Raw genomic sequence first — 15,995 nt, 5'->3', positions numbered from 1 at the left:
GACTCATTGGGGCCAGGACAGTCCTGGAAGTCAATGGTCAGGTAAGATGCTACGGTATACACTCATTTACTAGGTGCACTGGAGAGCTAACCAGGAACCCTAAGGCAGTCCAGCTCTTCCAGGAGACACAGGCAACCCAGGAAAGCCCCCTAGTAAGAAGGCTGAGAGGTTCCCAGGAGGAGGCAGTGTCTGCAAGAGCTCCATAGCTGGAATGGCTGTTCTTATGGAAGGCAGGAGGCAGGTGGGGAGGGGCTTCCGATGTGTGCAAAGAATGATTGAAATGGCACTAGCCAGATGCCCGCAGGTAAGGGCACTTGCCACCAAGTCCGACAACCGGATTTGGATGCCTGGTCTTACATGGTAGGAGAAGACATTCCTACAAGTTGTCCTCTGACCTCCACAGGTCCACAGTGATATGCACACACATTCAATAAATAAGTAAATAAATAAATGTCATTTTCAAAGCCCACAAATTTCATCCTAGTCCCAAACCCATGCCACCCCACAGCTTCCAAAGAGCCTTTGATTGCTGAGACTGGGTCTCTGAGAAAATGCCACAAATGCATCATGTCACCCTTCCTGCTGCATGCCTTTCCTAGCATCCTGTGGTGGTGGCTGGTTACTGGCAAGGTCAAAATGAGGTACTTTTCCTTCTGAAATAATATTCAAAGTATCTATGGGTTCCATGGCTAATGTGGAGCATCCCTGCACACATTCCGTGCAGCTCTATGGCTAATCCCTGTTCACCTTCCAGGCAGTTTCCTGATCCTCCCACACACGGTGGTAGTATAGGAGTCAAAGTAGGAAATCCACATGGACATACTACTACCAACTGCATAAGAAACCTCACTCACAGGGCTACTTTTTCTGTCATTTTGTTTTCTAGAGACACCTTCCAGTACACACTAAAGGGGCTTTGAGCTAATACATTGATCACTGTGGCTGTGTGTGTGTGTGTGGGGGGGGGGGGTAACATGTATGTGCATATGTGTGGAGGCCAGAAGACAACCCTGAGTGTCACTCCCCAGCACCGTTCCTGCTCCCCACCCCACCCCAACTTGTCACGTAGGCTACGATGAGCAGCCAGTGAGCCTCAGGGATCCACTCACGGCTCCCTTCTCAGTACTGGATTACAAGTGTTTGCCACCATGCTTTTTTTGTTTTGTTTTGTTTTGAGACAGGGTTCTCTGTATAGCTTTGGTGCCTGTCCTGGATCCTCGCTCTGTAGACCAGGCTGGCCTCAAACTCACAGAAATCCACCTGGCTCTGTCTCCTGAGAGATGGGGTTAAAAGCGTGAGCCACCACCGCCCCACCCTGACTTTCTTTTTTTAATGTAGGTTCTGGGGATTGAGCTTAGGTCTTCATACTTACAAGAAACGCCTTCCAGAGTAATCTAAGGCTCCCAGTCCTCCCGTGGCCATGTCTCCTTCATCAGTGTGTGTGAGATCTCATGACAGTGACAAGCAGATGGAGTTGTCACCAACAGCCTGATAGGAGGTCCTGTTATGTCCAGTTCAGGGGAGAAAATCCCTTCTCCCTCTGTGGTAAGAGGGTCCAACACAACCCCACCTCCTCCAGGCAGATCCTTGAAGAAGGTACCCATCTTACTGCTGGGCTCACTGTAGCCTTCCGTGTGTTAGTGCACTAAACTACTCAACCCAGTGGATGCCTGTTGGTAAGAGTTCTTTTGAGATGCAGATCTTAATACAGCATCCATTCGGAGATCCATCTTCAGCCCTCTTCCCCACGTCTTGGTCTTCAGATAGTCATTGACCATTGAGCCTTCCAGAACCATCCATGGCACTGTGCAGGTTTCCGCTCTGCACAGCTCTTTATTCAGACAAGACACCTGGTCTCCATTCTGCTCATAGGAAGGGGTTTTCTTGACTACTGTCCACCAGGGTTGGCGCTAGGTGGGACTGTGAGGCTGTAGTTGTCCACTTTAGATTGGTGCCAACTTGTCATGCAGATGCACTAGTAGACATGGCCTGAGCTGCTTCTCCTATCGTGAGATGGTCTCATGTTATTGTAGATGTGGATTAAAGAATCAAGGCCACGAAGCAGGTATCAGTCTGGGAAGGATGTGGATCAACTTGTTCAATGTCTTATATGCCACATGGGCTTGACAACACACACCACTGTGTATGCCCAACCTCGTAGTTAGATAGATCAGATGATACCCAGCTCATAATGGAAGCTGCAGTCCTGTGGTCACTTAATTCTCCAAAACAGGAGAGAGGTTTGTCTAATGGAAAATAACTTAGCTTTAGACAGCCCTTTTTGACTCTACAACCCTTTTGATCTGTACCGTGATTATCCTGTCTTCCTGCGAGACCATATCTAGGACCATTTGCTAAAGCCACCCCAAGTGTCTTTGGCTTTGTTGGGCTGTAAGATCCAAGTCAGAGCAGCTGTAGTACAGGCTGGTGGACTCCCAGAGTCACCGTCCCTCTGCTACCTACTCAGAACTGGGATGCCGACATGTAGACTCCACCTGCAAGTCAGCTGGTCGTACATGCATTTAAGGATGGTGAAAGCTACACCCCTTCCCTTTGAATCTGGGAAATCCAAGCTGCCCCACGGAGAGGTCAACAAAGAATGAGCCCCATAGCCAGCACCTACTGTAGCCAACCTCAAGGAAGCATCTAGGAAGGGGCTTGCCCAGTCTCAGCTGAGTTTTGCCCCTGTGAGGCGGAAACAAAGTGTCCCTGCCAACCCTTGCTCACATTTCAGATTCCTGAGCAGGATAAATGGTGGCCGTTGTTTCAAGCCACGTACATTTGGGTGTGGTTTGTTATGCAGCAATAGGTACCCGGAACATACAGACACAAGTGGGACTGGGTCCAAAGATCAGAGGAGACCTGGGAGGCTCTCTCCAGTGACCCCTGCTGACAGGAACACAGGGCCGTGTAAGGAAAGTTCTGATGGAGCATATGTTGTGGGGAGTGAGGGATGCTGGGGCTATTGCACGTTGGACTCAGGTCTGTTCACTCCTGCCAGGGTATGGGCTGGCAAGGACAGAGCTTTTCATATCCTTTGTGATTCCTCTCTGTCACACACATGATGGAATTCATTCCTTACACTTCATGTAATTGCTTTTTATTCTGAAGGTTCTGTGGCTCAAGCTCAGGATCTTATTCATGCTGGACAAGCACTCTACCACTGAGATACATACTCAGACCTTTTTTAAAAAATTGAGATGGGATTTCCTATGTAGCCCAGACTGGCCTCAAACTCAAAATCTTCCTGCCTCAGCCTCTCAAGGGGCTGAGGTCACAGGCATTTGTCACCACCCCACACTGTAATTTCTTTCCCAAGGAGGACTAGAGAGATAGAAAGTGGACAGAAAGTTCTTCATGGTTTTGCTGAATCAAAGAAATGGGCCTCACTGGAGAAATGCCAGGAAGTCTAATGTGATGTTTGTGTGTAGGAGGAAAATTGTGTGATATATCTGCATGCCAACAGAAATGATTCAGCCCACTGCATGAGGATTATACTCAAAGTAAGGTATGAAAAGATTTGTAAACTGGCCACGTTGGAAAGGCCTGTAATCCTAGCATTGAGAAGGCCAAGGTAGGAAGTTTGCAGGTTCAAGGTCAGCCCAACCTACGTAACAAGTTCAAGGCTGGCCTGAGCTATACAAGTCTCAAAACCACTGAATGAGGAAAGAACTACAGCCATCCTTAAGGCTCAGATTGTTTAGGAATGAATCATCACACTCCAGGGGTATAGGGAGAGTGTTCCTCAGTTGCAGAACCTGCAAGCCTTCCATGAATTCATGTTCCTTTCTGGAATAGTCTATACTCTATTCTTGGACTCCCCAACCAGGGACGGCTGTGCTGCTCTAACACCTTATGCGCACAAAACAACACAGACCGTGACCTCAGTTTTAAAGTGTCTGGAGACAGCTGACTATAGAATCCATAACTCTTTCCACTTCAAGGCATGCTGAGCTTAGGCTCCAAGAAATTGTAAATACAGGCCAGCAATGAAGCTCAGTGCTCGAGAGCTCGCATAGCATGAGCGAGGCCCTGGGTTCCATCTCCAGCACCGCCGGACTTTCCAAAGAACATTTATCCCAACCTCAGCCACAGAAACCCAGTCCCCAGGCGCTCCCCCACAACCATACTGCCTGCCACCCTTAGCAAGACGTGGTTCACAGTGGCACCTCAGCTGTCTCTGATGAACTTCATTTGCTTAAGGGGATCCAGGCTTTGTGTGTGTGTGTGTGTGTGTGTGTGTGTGTGTGTGTGTGTGTGTGTGTGCATGTTCACATGTGTGGAAGCACATGTACGTAGAGAGTACATGTGTATATGTGTAAAGGCTTGAGGTTAACATGGGAGTCTTCTGCTATCACTTCAACTTACATGTTAAAGCAGGGAGGGTCTCTCTCTACTGAACCTAGTACAGATTGCTATTTACAGTAGTCTGGCTACCCAGCTTGTTCCAGGGACTCTGACTCCTGAGCACTGGGATCACAGGTGGACTTCTACCTATGTCTGTCTCTTTCATGGGTTCTGGTTGATCCAAACTCCAGCCCTCATGTTGGCTCAGCAGGAGTCATCTCTCCAGCCCCCAGAGACTATTTTTTTGTTGTTGTTGTTACAGAAAGCAGATTTAGTCAGGAACTTGCTTCAGGTTTCCAGGAAAATCCATCGCCTCCCAAGCCAGGTCCCAATAGACTTGGGAAGTCCTCATCAGGTTTCCATCACTGTCAACTAGATGACATTGTTCTCTGGATATGTTCCCGTCCATCCTAACACCCTGGCTTCTCCAGGGCTGCCTCCACCCAGGCTGCTCACGAAACCACCCAGAGGTGCTTCAAGCAAGACAACCAAGCTAGAATCAGAGCCTGAGCGCCAGGAGCCAGGGTCAAAACTTCATCTTCACACTGACGGTCAAAGTCAGAGCACATGCTTGATTCTGTCACAGTCTAACCTTGATGATCAGAATCTGTAACTGTTCATTTCAATATTCACCACTCACAAGGGGTTACTCCTCCCCTTGGCTTATTTAGATGTGGTAAGATGGCGTCACATCATTCATTTAACGGTTATAATAGAAACAAGGGTTAGGGGCTGGAGAGATGGCCCTCAGTTAAGAGCACATATTGCTCTTGCAGAGGACCAGAGTTCAGTTTCCAGCACCCAGAGCTGTTCACAAATGCCTGAAACTGCAGTTCCAGAGGATTCAACACCCTATTCTGGCCTCTGTGAACACCTTATACATAACCTTTCCACAGACACACAGACACACAGACACACAGACACACACACACACACACACACACACACACACACACACACACACACACACGGAGACCACACACCACACACTATTACAAGTAAAAGTATTTTTAAAAAACTCCAGAAATAATGTGTATAGGAGTTTGGCATGGCAAGTACCAGGAATGATCCCGTGTGTGTGTGTATGTGTGTGTGTGTGCGTTTGCTTATTTAACAGAGGTTGAAACTAGGACCTCATGTATGCCAGGCAAATACTCCAGAGGCCCAGCCTTTTCTTTCTGAGACAGGGTCTCATTAAGTTGCCCAGGTTGGCCTTGACCTTGAGATCCTCTCACATCAGCCTCCTGAGTAGCTTCGAGTAGTGCCACCAGGCCTGGCTCAAACGAAAGTATTAAATGGCTCCTAAGTAACAGAGTCTTCTCCCTACCATCTTAGTTGACCACAGTATTTGGCCCTTGTCTAACCAGGTTTTAAACCACAGATTGAATTTTCAAAAGTCAAACCAAGCGTCTATAAATCTGTGTGAGCAGCTATCGGAGCCGTGTCCCCTAAGGTCGGACAACCACTCCACCTGGTAGGTCAGCAGTCTCCAGCCTGCCCTGGGTCCTCACTGCTGACACCCCTGGCTGGCTGACTCTGACCTCGGCCTGACCGGTCTCTATTCTAAGTAAGAGTCTCCACACACCTCCTCACACACGAGGTCCACAGTGGCTGGACTCTACCGATCATGGGTGACCCGCCATAAACCTCGCTGTTTCTCTTTCCTCCCCACTCTTGTTCTGCCTGCGCCCTACGTCCTGGAGACTAGCATGGGCGCCTTACAAACATCACTTCTATTTCCCTAACCCCAAAGACAAGCATTATTTCCAGTTTCCAGTTTCAGAATTAGAAGTCCTCCGGTTGGTGTGTGGTGTGCCCAAATCCCTGTGGTGACGGCATCAGTCACTTCACAAGGAAGCAAATCCACAAGCATCTGTCACAATGCTTGTGATAGGCATCATGGGAGCATGTCTGCACTAATAAGCACAAACACTGGTTGCCATGGAGTCACTTAAGAACAGAGTAACCTACTCTAAAAGGAGGCTTCATTAACTGCAAACAGCTAAACACAGAAGCTAACCCCAAATTTATATTAACAAAATGCACAAGAAAGTTATAAAAATATTTTATTGATGTTACAGGAAAAAAATCATAGATACTTAAACATTATTAAAAGTGCATATGTTAAAAAATGCTAACAACCCAATAACTTACATAGTGATAAAATCCAAAGTAGCAGGAAACAGTAAATGCTTCCGTTTGGTCCCCTCCCTAAAAAGCTATGACAAATATGAGCTATCCAGTGACTACTAAAGGTGACAACACAGTCCCTTCATACTTGCGTCCAGTCACTTACACAAGGGCAGCTAACCCTCAGCTTCTGGAAACTGTGGGCACACTGTGCTCCAGTAACGGACAACCACTGTCTCCGAATTCTGACAGATTAACACTCCTCAGTTCCGTCTAACACAAACTGCTGACAATCACTTGTTTGAGAACACCCAAGAGAAAGACTGTTTATTCAGATTTCAACAGCAGGTTTAGAAAGTCACGGTTGCCATGGAAACCACTCACTTCAGACACCAGTGCAGGCTAGGCTTCTCCTTCAGGTCAGTGGCACAAGCTGGATGCTTTGTTCACTTTGTTCACGTTCTTAAGTCTGGAAGAAAACAGCATTTACACACCAAGTGAAACACCTTAAGCTCATGAATTTCCATTTAAAGACCAAGCATATGTGACTGGAGAGATGGTGCAGTGGTTGAAAGCACTGGCTCTTCTTGCAGAAGACTGGGACTCAATTCCCAGCACCCACATGAAAGCTCACAACCTCTTTAACTCCACTCCTAAGGGATCCTATGCCTTCTTCTGGCCTCTGTGGGCACCAGATACACATGTGATGTACATACATGATGCCCATACATACACACAAGCAAACACTCATACACACAAATAGAAATATTTAAAAAAGAAAAGAGGACAATCTGCATGCCTGCCACCACCACACAGTTCTCACCGCTAACCAGACACCCAGGAACATGGAAGTCAAAAGCACCCAAACATCTGGAAACTCAACCAACCAGCCAGAGTCCAAGATCTCAGCCACTGTGTGTGTGTGTGTGTGTGTGTGTGTGTGTGTGTGTGTGTGTGTTTTGGGGGGGGGTGAAATCAGGGTCAGCCAAAGCTGTGGTGACAGCCAGCAACTCCTGTCCAACTAGCAACAGCAGGATCAAGTGCATCTCTTCCTTCTGATCACATTCCCCCATGAGGACTGCAGGGCACACACTCCATCAGCTGGGAGTCCTGGTCCTAGTACCACCCATCACTCAGAAGATGACCTCCACTTCCCTGACTGCAATCCATCCTGTCAATTGACTTTCTCCAAATTCAGATGTGAGTGGAATGAAGGGAGGGACTATGTCTTTTTCACTCTAATCACAGCATGACCATTCTCAATACTGTACACTTATTTAATACATGCTATCAACACTCCCAAGCAGGGAGGGGTGGGCGTTCACAGAGACACATAAATTCTCTAAATAGTATGAAAAGAACAGAATTTTTTAAAAGATTTATTTTTATGTGCATGAACGTTTTGCCTATATGTATGTATGTATGTGTGTCACATGTGTGCCTGATGTCTGTGGAGGCCAAGGTGTTAGATCTCCTGGAATCAGAGTTACAGATGGTTGTGAGCCATAACATGGATGCTAGGAATTGAACCCAGGTCCTCTGGAAGAGCAACCAGTGATCTTCACCAGTGAGCTACCTCTCTAGCCCCTGAAAGGAATTTTTTTTTAAAGGGCTGATATACCCATCTATCCAACATCTACAGAAAATGGTAGAGTTTGTCTCAACTTGAGTAAGATCACCCATTATTCCCATACTACTTCTCTCTAAGAACCATCCAGTCAACAGTCATCCACACACTATAAAATGGCCTCATGTGAACTTATCCACATTAAGACGCACATGCTGTCTTTATGAATTCTTTGAATGGCAGGGTGCCGCCTCTAAAAACCAGGCACTTAGAACGACACCTTGTGAAGGTGGCCTCAGTCCTTGCAGCTGTGCTCAGTGGTGAATGCTTTGGTGCAGAGACAACAGGAAGTGATTCCCAGGCAGTCTGTGGGCGTACTCTCAGGAAGTGACTACAAGGCGTTTTCACAGTTCCCTGTTCCGGATAGCACTCCAGGGATCTTACCTGGAACTTATCCGAGGAGCGAGATGAACATCACGACCCCCATAAACTGAGTGAAGAGCAGCAAGGGGGTGAAGAATGACCACACATTCCACAGAGCCAGGTTGAAGCTGAAAAGAACCCAAAGCAAACAGCTGACAACAGCAACTGAGATGACACAAATATGTCCCACTTCAGAGCCTGGGGTTAAGGAGCTCCATTTGAGAACACCTATCCATGTACCATCTTCAGACACAGCACCACGACATGGTGCCTGTACCAACAGAAGCAGCACAGTTTCAAATAGTACCTGGACCTGGGATCCCACGGGCCACTGAGGGGGCGTGGCTGAGTAGATGTTAAGTCTCTCAGTTAGTGTTGTGGAGTATTTGTTGAACTATGCAAAGACCTGTTGCATTTGTGTAACTGTGTAAAGGTGTGTTTTTACCTTGGCTGCCTAAGGCACCTGACTGGTCTAATAAAAAGTTGAATGGCCAACAGTAAGGGAGGAGGCATAGGCAAGACTGGCGGGCAGGAAGAATAAGTAGGAGGAGGAATTTATGGTCGGGGAAGAAAGAAAAGGAGACGACAGGCAGATGCCAGGAGCCAGCCAGACAGACAGACAGACACAGAGGAAACAGGAAAGGAGGGCATATAGAATGAAAGAAAGGTAAAAAGCCCTGAGCAAAACGTAGATGAATAGAAACAGGTTAAATTAAGTTAAAAGAGCTAGTGGGACAAGCCTCAGCTAAGACCAAAAATTCATAATTAATAATAAGTCTCCATATCTTTCTTTGGAAAGCTGGTCGGTAACCCAAAGAGAACTCCAACTATAAACAGCACCCAACACAGGGCCCAAATTTCCACATAGGGCCTGAGAAAACTAGAAAAAAGAAAAAAAAAAAGGCTACGGCTCCTTTAGGAGGCACTGCTGTGCGGCAGGGTACCTGAGCAGCAGCCTTTAGGGTGCCTCTCTAACAGTTTCCCCAGAGTTCTGCTTTCAGAACAACTTCAAGGCTGCTAGCTGAGATGGTCCAGCCTCACAGATTATTCTAGCCAGGACTTCAGACAAGCCCTGCACTTTCCCATCACACAGAGACTGGACAACAAATGCTACAGCTAGTTTTCTTAGGACTTGACCATTATTTCAATTTTCTCAGGGTCCCTGGAGGACGCTGTCACCCACAGGCAACAGGAAGCAGTCTAGAGAACACAGTGCTCACATTCCCAAGAGGTGGGGTTTTGGTCATTCTGTGGTTTATGGATGTTTGTCATCATTTAGTGGAAATATAGGATAAAAAGACAACTATCAGCCGGGCGGTGGTGGCACATGCCTTTAATCCCAGCACTTTAGGAGGCAGAGACAGGAGGATCTCTGTGAGTTCGAGGCCAGCCTGGTCTACAAAGCAAGTTCCAGGAAAGGCACAAAGCTACACAGAGAAACTGTCTCGAAAAACCAAAAAAAAAAAAAAAAAAAAGACAACTATCCTTCAAAACTATTCATCTCAAATATTTTACATTGGTACGGATTTTGCACACTGATAACAAATTTAAGGTTATTTTTGTTATATATATGTTTCTACTCTTGTTTAAGGTATTGTACCTATGCAGCTCATTTAAAAATGTACTATAAAGTTCTAGTCCTTCAAAGCTATTATTACAACCTGCTTAGGATAATTTTAAAATGTAGGTTAGTAGTTAGTCAAGCTTTGTAGTCATGTTAGGTATGTTTTCAAGGTTAAACAGATAGATAGGTGGCCTTCAAATGCTTCAGAGACCAACAGAATATGGCACTTATAATGTATAATAACCTAAGGCTCTTCATGACAGTTGGGAAGTTGGTTAGAGAACAAGAGAGAGAAAAAGTCTGCACATGCTCAACACAGACGGCATTCACTTTGGGGGACAGTGGCTGGTTGAATCCATGAATATGGAACCCACAGATAAAGACAGAGACAGCTCAACCACTTGAGAAGAGTCTGATGCTATCTAATGAAGCTGGAGGTATGTACACTTGGGTGATGCACTGACTTCACCCTTCTGGGTATATGCACACTCATGTAAGGCCAACAGAGAACAGGAGTGATCTTAATGGCATCCTTCAAAACAACACCAACTATGAACAGCCTGACTGTGTGGCAGCATAACAGATACACTAGGACTCGGCCACACAGTGGATGACAAATGGCAATGAACAAGTGCTGGGAGAAAACACCAAGTCAACAGCACACACTTCTCCTATGAGTTAAATGTTAAAGAATGGCGACTGTACAAATCACCTTCTCTAAGTTCAGAACACAGACAAACGAAACAGTGCTTATGGGATGCAAAAGTAGTATGTGCGGCGTTTGCATGGGCAGGAAGGTACAGCGAAGCAAGGGTCAGGAGTGATCACCAGGACGGGGGCTCCGCTCCTCCCTGACCGAAGTGAGATCTGCAGCAGTGCTCAACTCATGACTAATTCATTCAGCTGCACTTGGCGTTCCTTTTGTGTGTCTTAGCCATCACAATGAAAGGCACTTAATAAACAAAACACAGAGTGTGTCCAGAGGTCGCCAACTGTGTCTCAAATCACTAAGGCAGATTAAGAGAGAAAGAAATGAGGAGAGGAGACCCCAAAGGACAGAGTACCTGGGAACCCCTACCCTGCTGCTTAATTTAGGTTCTGGGTTACGTTCCTCATTACTGACCACAGAAGGACTGCTTTTCACTCACATTCAACCTTTCAACAGCCACTCACCAAATCCCCGCTGCGATGAAAGTCGCGGTTGTGATGGGTACCAGCATGGGGTACTTGACATCGTACTCTTCAATCCCCCGGTACCACTCCAGATAGACTATGCAGTAAAAGGCGATGGACAGGCTGACAAACAGCAGGGCCCCGCCCAAGAGAAACCAGCTGTGGAGACAAAGAAGAAGAGAGAGCTGACGGCCCTGGGAGAAGCAGCAGAGACTTCCAAGGCCTCCGTCTTTGGGTCTGAGGTCATGTCTTCTGCCTCTAAGAGCACACTGTGTTGAGGCCAGGCCTACGGTTTCAACTTTCTCTCATCCCCAGAGCCCTGCCTCAGTGTTTGATGTCTACACTGTCTCTGCCACAGAAGGGCATGTGGTCCCAAACCCCACTTATCGCTGTGGTTCATCCAACACATCATCTGTATGCAATCAGTTTTAACGGCCACTTCTAGGAAAGCCTAATAAAAAGAGACACACCTAAAGCCCTGAAAAGTCTACTTTCCCAGCACAGGCTCTCTAGGCAACACTCCCAGGTGTTCCCGACATCCCGCACACACGCCTACCCAGCAGCAGTGCAGCCTGGTAATCAGTCTGCTACAGCAGAAATGAGCTGCTGGAATCAGAAATGCCCCCGCCTCCATGCCAGACCCATCCTGGACTCGTCCCAAGTTCTAATGAAAGAAAAAGCACTCGGTAACGTGGCATTTCAGGTACTCTCCTCTCTCCCAGCGGGTTCTAAACCAGCCAAGAGATGAGGTTTGCTGGCTGACCAAAATGTGTCAGTTTTGTTGTCACTGATGGAGCTGAGAGAAGAGCATGGCTTTGGATAGTGGACAGTAACAAAGCCTGGATTGACACTAAATCCCACACACAGACTTATTTCTAGGTTCCAGACAACAATGAAAACCTCCACCCTGTTAGTGTTACCTCTGCAGAATGAAAGCACGGAAAGCCAGAGGAGTCTGAAGGAAGCCTGAAGGAAGCAGACGCCCAAGAGTGGTGCTGGGTTCCAGTTCTTCATCTACAACTCACTTAGGCAAGTCACAAGACCCACCAGGGAATGGTGAATAGGATGGAAGGATGGGGAAGGGACTGGTATTTAAAGAAATGCCTCCTCATAGAAGAGCAAGCGGTCCCTTCCCCAGGATTTAAATGAACTCCCTCAAGCTTCATACCCTTAACAGCTCGTTCCTTCTGTCTGCTTGGTTTCCTCCACAAGCAGTCTATGACCACAAGACTTCTTTGAGGACTGTATTTCCCATAATTCAGCAAGACTGAATTCCTGTCTCCATCTTTTATGGCCCTACTGTTAGGTCCAGTCACCGCTCTTGGCACTAAACAGAGCCCTCATGCGCCAGCTGTGACATCACCAACATCACCCCCTTTTCTGATATATCTGATGGCCTCCAAACTATTCACACAGGATCCACAATTGCTACATCACGGTCAACTCCTGGGATGACAGATAGGGCTCTCTGCCCCTGGGTATGAAGCGTTTTTAACACCAGGACTCAGACCAAAGACTCCTCCCACTGACCTTCAAGGCAACTCTGAGTCACACCCTCTAATCACCCCTTCTTCACTACTCTGAAACACACCTTTCTCAGGCCACAGTCCTCACTCCTCCTCTAGTTCTCAGGCCTTTTTTCTCCAGTCGTCTGGAGGCACAAGTGACAATTTTAAATTACATAGAATCAGCTAACATTGTACTTGTGGGGGTTATGGGAAGTGGGGATACATGAGAGGACCATGAGATAGGAAGAAGACAATTAAGATGTTACATACGCTAAATCCCCAGAACTCACTGTAAGTGAAAAGCTGCACCCTTTGGCTAACATGTCCTAGTCTTCTCTATATCATCAGTAGTTGCCTCCAATATCATGCCTGACAGAGACTAACAATTAAATGGGTTTTGGGGTGTGTGTGTGTGTGTGTGTGTGTGTATGCCAGAGGTCAACAATGGGTGTCTTTCTCAGTCGCTCTCTACATTGTTTTTAAGACAGGGTCTCTCACCAGACTTGGAGTTCACTGATTCAACTGGACTGAGTGACCAACAAGTCCAGGGATCCTCTCTTCACCTACCCAGAACTGGAATGACAGGCTTTTTTCTTTTTTTGAAATATAGGTTCCGGTGATCAAACTCAGGTTGACATGCTTGTAACAGCAAGCACTTCCAACTGAGCCATCTCTTAACTCTTCTGGGTATTCAACTGACAAACTGTTACATGCAAAACAAGAAGCAAAAAGGCTTTTTTGTTGTCTTTTATTCTGGCTGTCCAGGAACTCACTCTGTAGACCAGGCTAGCCTTGAACTCAGAGATCAACCTGCCTCTGCCTCCCAAATGCTGGTATTTAAGGTGTACACCCTATGCCTGTCGAAACAAGATTTTCTTACCTATTAGTGTGGAAATTTTCTTTAAAGGTTTTAAAGAAATCAACGTAATAGGTTACAACGATGGATGCCAAAATCCAGAATCCAGAATGAATGTTAAGTCTTGGAAGAGGTTTCTCCTTTATCTCATCAGCTGTGGAGGTTTCTGCAAAATAGGGGAGATTTTTGAGTTTTGAACTTAACCGTTTTTTTAGGCCATCTAAAGTCATCTCCTGGAACTTCCCAGTAACTAGAATCGCTCCCACTATCGCATCAGTTCCTTCAGCAAGACCATCAAAGTAAGTTTATATGTAGGGGCAGAGATGTAGCCTGGTGGTAGAATACATGTTTAACATGCATGAGGTCCTAAGTTCTATGTCAAGAACCAACCAAACAAACAACAGTAACACAGTAATGGTGGATTTACATTTGCTGAATTAGTTAATATGAGCTCACTAGAAAATATGCCCAATATATTAATTACTCCTTCTAAATGACCTTGGAATCACATTTACACCTTCATAACCTTTTGGATATCACAATACCACCCAGAAGTATGGGAATTTATTTCACATTTCCTCTAGGAAAGTAATTAGTCATGTTAACCAAGAAAAATGTCAGATGTATGGGGATGAGAAGATTCAGTGGGTAAAGTGCTTGCAGCACAAACATGAGAACCTGAGTTCATCCCCAGCACCCACATAAAACTGAACATGGCAGGAGATGCCTGTCACCCCACTGCTGGGCCAGAGACAGGTAGATCCTGGGGCCAAGGGAGACTGGGGCTCAAAAAAAAAATGTGGAGACTGACAGAGGAAGATGCCCAGTGTCAATCTCTGGCCTCCAAAAGTGCTTGTACCAATAAGTGCAAGAGCATGCACTAAAAAAAAGAGGGAATGCTACATACAATAAAAGTTATACCAAAATATTTTAGAACGGTACGCCAGAGCTCTAACCCCTGAACAAAGCATGGTCTGCTGCACAGATGATAGGCAATTCATTTCTCTCCCTGCAAATCAAAATGAGGGGATCCTGACATGCCCTCTCTGTATTGCCACATGAGGACCACTGGTCTCCAAGTGAGCTAGCTTCAGATCTGGATTCTGATAGTACCATCTATTCTGATAGAGGTTAGTACTAACACGAGTTCTTGAAGGTATTTTGAAAATGCATATATTGTGATGTCTTGGCCCAATGCTGCCAGTATTTTGAAAAGCTAATAGATAAGCAAAGGGTTTTTTTTTACAACATCCAGGTCAAATATCTCTAAAATGAACGGTCTCTCATCCTTTGGAATTCTTCCTTACAAGCAAAAATACATCATGAGTTGTAGTTTGTACCCAAATGGTGGCATGCCATACATTGTTCTGCGCTTCTCTCTGAAAACCGCCCACAGGGATATATAAAAGCTTATCTGGCTAGGCATGGTGGCGCATGCCTGTAATCCCAGCATTCGGGAGGCAGAAGCAGACGGATCTCAGTGAGTTCGAGGCCAGCCTGGTCTACAAAGCAAGTCCCAGGACAGCCAGAGCTGTTACACTGAGAAACCCTGTCTCGAAAAACCAATCAATCAATAAAAAATAAAAATAAATAAATTTTATAAGCCTATCTGATGGTAGAGATACATCCGATCTAAACGTATTTAGCTAGCTTTCTGCTGACAGGCAGCTAGGCATCTCCTAGGCACTGCAATCCGTACCGTATTACAAGCAAAGCTGAAATGAAACACTCTGCGCACGTCTCTGTATACGTTCTTGGGTTAATTCTTCAGACTAAGAAACTACTGTTGGTTTTAGTGTTAAAGGGTGTTGCCAAACCCGTGTTAAGTCAGCTCGCCACAGAATGCGGAAGCGCAGCTCAGAGGAGGATGCAAGAGTTGCAAGACCTGTGGAGACCCTGGACACAGACTCGCAGCCCTACTTGGTAAGCCCTGGGACCCAGAGCCCGTGGAGCCTCACCTGGTCTGGCGTCGTCCTCACAGTCCAGCCCCGCTTCGGAAGGAAACAGGTAACGCCTCCGGAGCTGCTCCCGAGCCCACGGAGCGTCCATCTTGGCGCCCGCCAGTGCGACGGAAGTGACGGCACGCAGCACTTCCGGCGCCAGCTCCTTGGGCGGAACCTCCCGGCGTCCTGATTGGAACTGTATTCCCCTTGCGATTTTAGTTGACCCAGAACTTTAAACTACTGATCTCTGGTCTCAGGCGCAGCGAGTCCCGGGGTTATTCCGATCTATGGAAGCTCTGGACCACCAAGATTAGCCTTGCTTCTGGCTAAGCGGTCGGAGAACATCCAGTTCCCAGTATCTAAACGCAGAAAATAACCTTTTGTTCAAGCCTGAACTTCCAAACCTCAGTCTCCTGGCTACTCCTGTTCTGTAGGATTTGCCTTCCTAGTCTAGGATGGGTTGTGGGCAGTTCCAGGAAGAGCA

General features: G+C 46.6%; 1 protein-coding gene across 1 annotated transcript; it reads right to left on the bottom strand.

Annotated features, from left to right (window-relative positions):
• Positions 1–6,396: 6,396 nt before the first annotated feature.
• LOC128108365 (transmembrane protein 128) lies at positions 6,397–15,657 on the bottom strand. The gene is made up of 5 exons (XM_052734814.1): positions 15,527–15,657; positions 13,593–13,734; positions 11,205–11,363; positions 8,489–8,595; positions 6,397–6,946 (listed from the first exon to the last, which is right to left on the bottom strand). Exons 1-4 carry the CDS (start codon positions 15,615–15,617, stop codon positions 8,496–8,498), a joined length of 492 nt encoding a protein of 163 aa, XP_052590774.1. The 5' UTR covers positions 15,618–15,657; the 3' UTR covers positions 6,397–6,946; positions 8,489–8,495.
• Positions 15,658–15,995: the final 338 nt, after the last annotated feature.

This window comes from Peromyscus californicus, unplaced genomic scaffold (assembly GCF_007827085.1).
Source record: "Peromyscus californicus insignis strain IS unplaced genomic scaffold, ASM782708v3 Scaffold_13__1_contigs__length_99412109, whole genome shotgun sequence".
Taxonomy (NCBI): Eukaryota; Metazoa; Chordata; class Mammalia; order Rodentia; family Cricetidae; genus Peromyscus; species Peromyscus californicus.
The sequence above is the reverse complement of the archived record's forward strand: the minus strand, read 5'-3'. Positions and strand labels throughout refer to the sequence as shown.